The following is a 2,979-nucleotide window of genomic DNA, read 5'->3' as shown; positions in this document are numbered from 1 at the left end:
GCGAATGCCGGCGCGTTGTCGTTCACGTCCGCCACTTCCACGGACACGCTGGCCGTGGCGGAGAGCGAAGGCGAGCCTGCGTCACGCGCGGTCACTACTAGAGCATAGTCCGCCACGCTCTCTCGGTCCAGGGCGCTGTCCAGCACCAGCGAATAGTAATTCTTGAAGGTGGACACCAGCTTGAAGGGGACATGGGGTGACAGGGTGCAGGTCACCTGCCCGTTGGCACCAGAGTCACGGTCAGTTACACTGATTAGGGCGATGACAGTCCCTAGTGTAGCATCCTCTGGAACAGACAACGATAGTGACGTCACTAGCAACTCCGGAGCATTATCATTAATGTCCAAGATTTCTACCAAGATTGTGCAGTGACCAAACATCGGGGGATTTCCTTTGTCAACTGCTTCTATTTGAAGTTTCCATAATTTAGTTTCTTCAAAATCTATTTTTCCGTTTACTTTTATTTCTCCACTGGCTGAATCTATGCAGAAAAAGGCTTCTGTATTAGAGGAGACATCAGTTGCAAAGGAATAAAGAATGTGGCTGTTTGAACCTTCATCCAAATCCGAGGCGTTAAGTCTAATAACCAGTGTACCGTTTCTCGAATTCTCCAGTAATTTTACACGATGGACTGCTTTGTCAAACACTGGGGCGTTGTCATTTACATCCAGCACTGTGATGTGTAACTCTGTGCTACCTGTCAGCTCAGGTTTGCCCCCATCAGTTGCTTGGAGCACCAAGAGAAGCTCGGAAGCGACTTCCCTGTCTAAGAGTTTTTTTAGTACTAGTTGAAGCGGTTTTACCTGATCGTCGTTGGTGGGTACTTCCAAAGAGAAATACTCACTGGGGCTCAGTTTGTAAGTGAGCAGAGCGTTGGCCCCGATATCTGCATCAGAGGCGCCCTCTAGTGAAAAATGAGAGTCAAGAGCCCTTGTTTCGGAAATAAACAAATTTTTTTGTGTTGCTGGGAATACAGGCGGATTATCGTTAATGTCCTTCACCTCCACCTCCACATGGAAAACCTGAAGCGGCCTGTCCACGATCACCTCCAGATGGATGCTGCACTCCGCGCTCCGTCCACACAGCTCCTCCCGGTCGATCCGAGAATTCACAAACAAAATGCCATTCTGCAGATTTACCTCCAGAAGATCCCCGTGACCCTTGGACGCCACTCGGAAGAGGCGCGGCACCAGCTCTGCCAGCTCCAGCCCCAAGTCCTGGGCGATGCGGCCCACGAAGGTGCCGTGTTTGGCCTCCTCCGGCACAGAATAATGGACCTGGCCGCTCTCGGCCCCCCACGCTGCAAGGAGCAGAACCGAGAGCAGCAAGTGCTTGGTTCCCTGGCCACCTGGTCCTGAAGCTAACATCCTGCTTTGCTTCTGGTTAGTAAATCAACATTTCAAGAGCGGAAAGGTGTGGTCCTTTTAGACCTTTCAAGTCTTTGTTCCTGAGATCCCAACTGATTTTAACAACATGGGTGTGTAGAGTCTTTAAAACACCGGAACCGTGGAGATTCTTTCTGGCCCGTGAATTACCGTAATTTCCTTCTGTTTAAAGCATCCTCTCCTTGGAGAACAACGACATCCTGTGGCTCGAAATGGAAGTACGTTTGTGTTTATACTATTTCTTTCATTTCTATTGCTTCTCTCATAATTCCTTCATATATTGGTCCATGTTTTACTTTGTAGGCTTTTAATTTTTTCTTTATACATTCCTTGTGTGTGACCACTAGCTCTTTAAAGGTGGTTTTTGTCTTACAAATTAGAATCCTAAGAAAAGTTTTACCTTGGATATAGACATCTAAGAGAACGTACTACTGGACTAACTATATTATCATGTATATGAACACGAAAAGTCCATGTTTGTAGGTTACTAGTGATGCTGTGTTTTTTAGACGTTTAGAAATTGATCATTTTGGAATGGCCTCTTATTAAGTTTATTCCATTGCTAACACTACAATTTCTATTGCTTAATAATTATACTATGTTAAATTATTCTAAACATTTAGTTCAACTGTGAAGAGAATAACTCAAGATTCAAGTTCTCTAAGTTACCACCTCAACGTAATGGTGTTTCTAATCAATGCTGATATGCAACTTACATACCAGTTTATCCAAAGATTTATTTTCTTTGATATTAAAGATTTTTACCATGTACTGATTCCTAGAAATACAAAGTATATTTATCTTTGGTTCCTTTTAGAGCTTTTTCAATTACTGTATCTGCTCAGGGTGAATATTGTAGTTTCCATTCTGAAGGACAACTTAAATATGCATTATATCCATTCCTATTTGCAATATAATTTCTTTCTAACCCCCCCAACAAAAACCCACTGAATCAGAAATTCAAGTTATATCTTCTGTTTGTTTATACCCATTTTATTCCAGAATTGGTTTACAGAGACTAGAGCATAAAAACATTCTAGGACGCCTGGGTGGCTCAGTTGGTTGAGCGACTGCCTTTGGCTCAGGTCATGATCCTGGAGTCCCGGGATCTCGAGTCCCACATTGGGCTCCCTGCTCAGCAGGGAGTCTGCTTCTCCCTCTGAACCTCCCCCCTCTCATGTGCTCTCTCTCTCTCTCAAATAAATAAATAAAATCTTTAAAAAAATAAATAAAAATAAATAAAAACATTCTAAATTGAATTAATTTACTCAATTTTATTTTCCTGTTCTTATCTCAAATGCAAAAACCAAGTGGAAATTTGCATCGCAACTGTTATCAATTGCAATAAAGCTTATCAGTCTTATATTAAAAGAGAAAAATATTTTAATCATTCTCAAGACTGTTAAGAAGCCAACTATTCAATATCTGAAATCCTCTGATAAGATGGCGGCCACTGGGAAAATTCCAAATTTCTCTTTTGAAAAAAAATTGTAAATGGCTACCCAAGGCAATCTTAGGTTATATGTGAAAGTGAGCGACAGTCTTCATTTGGAACACTTTTAAAGATAGGATTCAATGATTATAGATCTATGCA

At 42.3% G+C, this 2,979-nt stretch overlaps 1 protein-coding gene across 1 annotated transcript; it reads right to left on the bottom strand.

The window, feature by feature from the left end:
• Positions 1-5: 5 nt before the first annotated feature.
• LOC145718258 (protocadherin alpha-10-like) lies at positions 6-2,553 on the bottom strand (the record flags this gene model as incomplete). Its single annotated transcript, XM_081809722.1, has 1 exon — positions 6-2,553. A coding segment is annotated over exon 1 (1,362 nt), but the record flags the coding sequence as incomplete, so codon positions are not given.
• Positions 2,554-2,979: the final 426 nt, after the last annotated feature.

This window comes from Leptonychotes weddellii, unplaced genomic scaffold (assembly GCF_054177405.1).
Source record: "Leptonychotes weddellii isolate Sample4059 unplaced genomic scaffold, ASM5417740v2 HiC_scaffold_12919, whole genome shotgun sequence".
Classification (NCBI taxonomy): Eukaryota; Metazoa; Chordata; class Mammalia; order Carnivora; family Phocidae; genus Leptonychotes; species Leptonychotes weddellii.
This window is presented reverse-complemented; position numbering and strand designations above follow the sequence as displayed.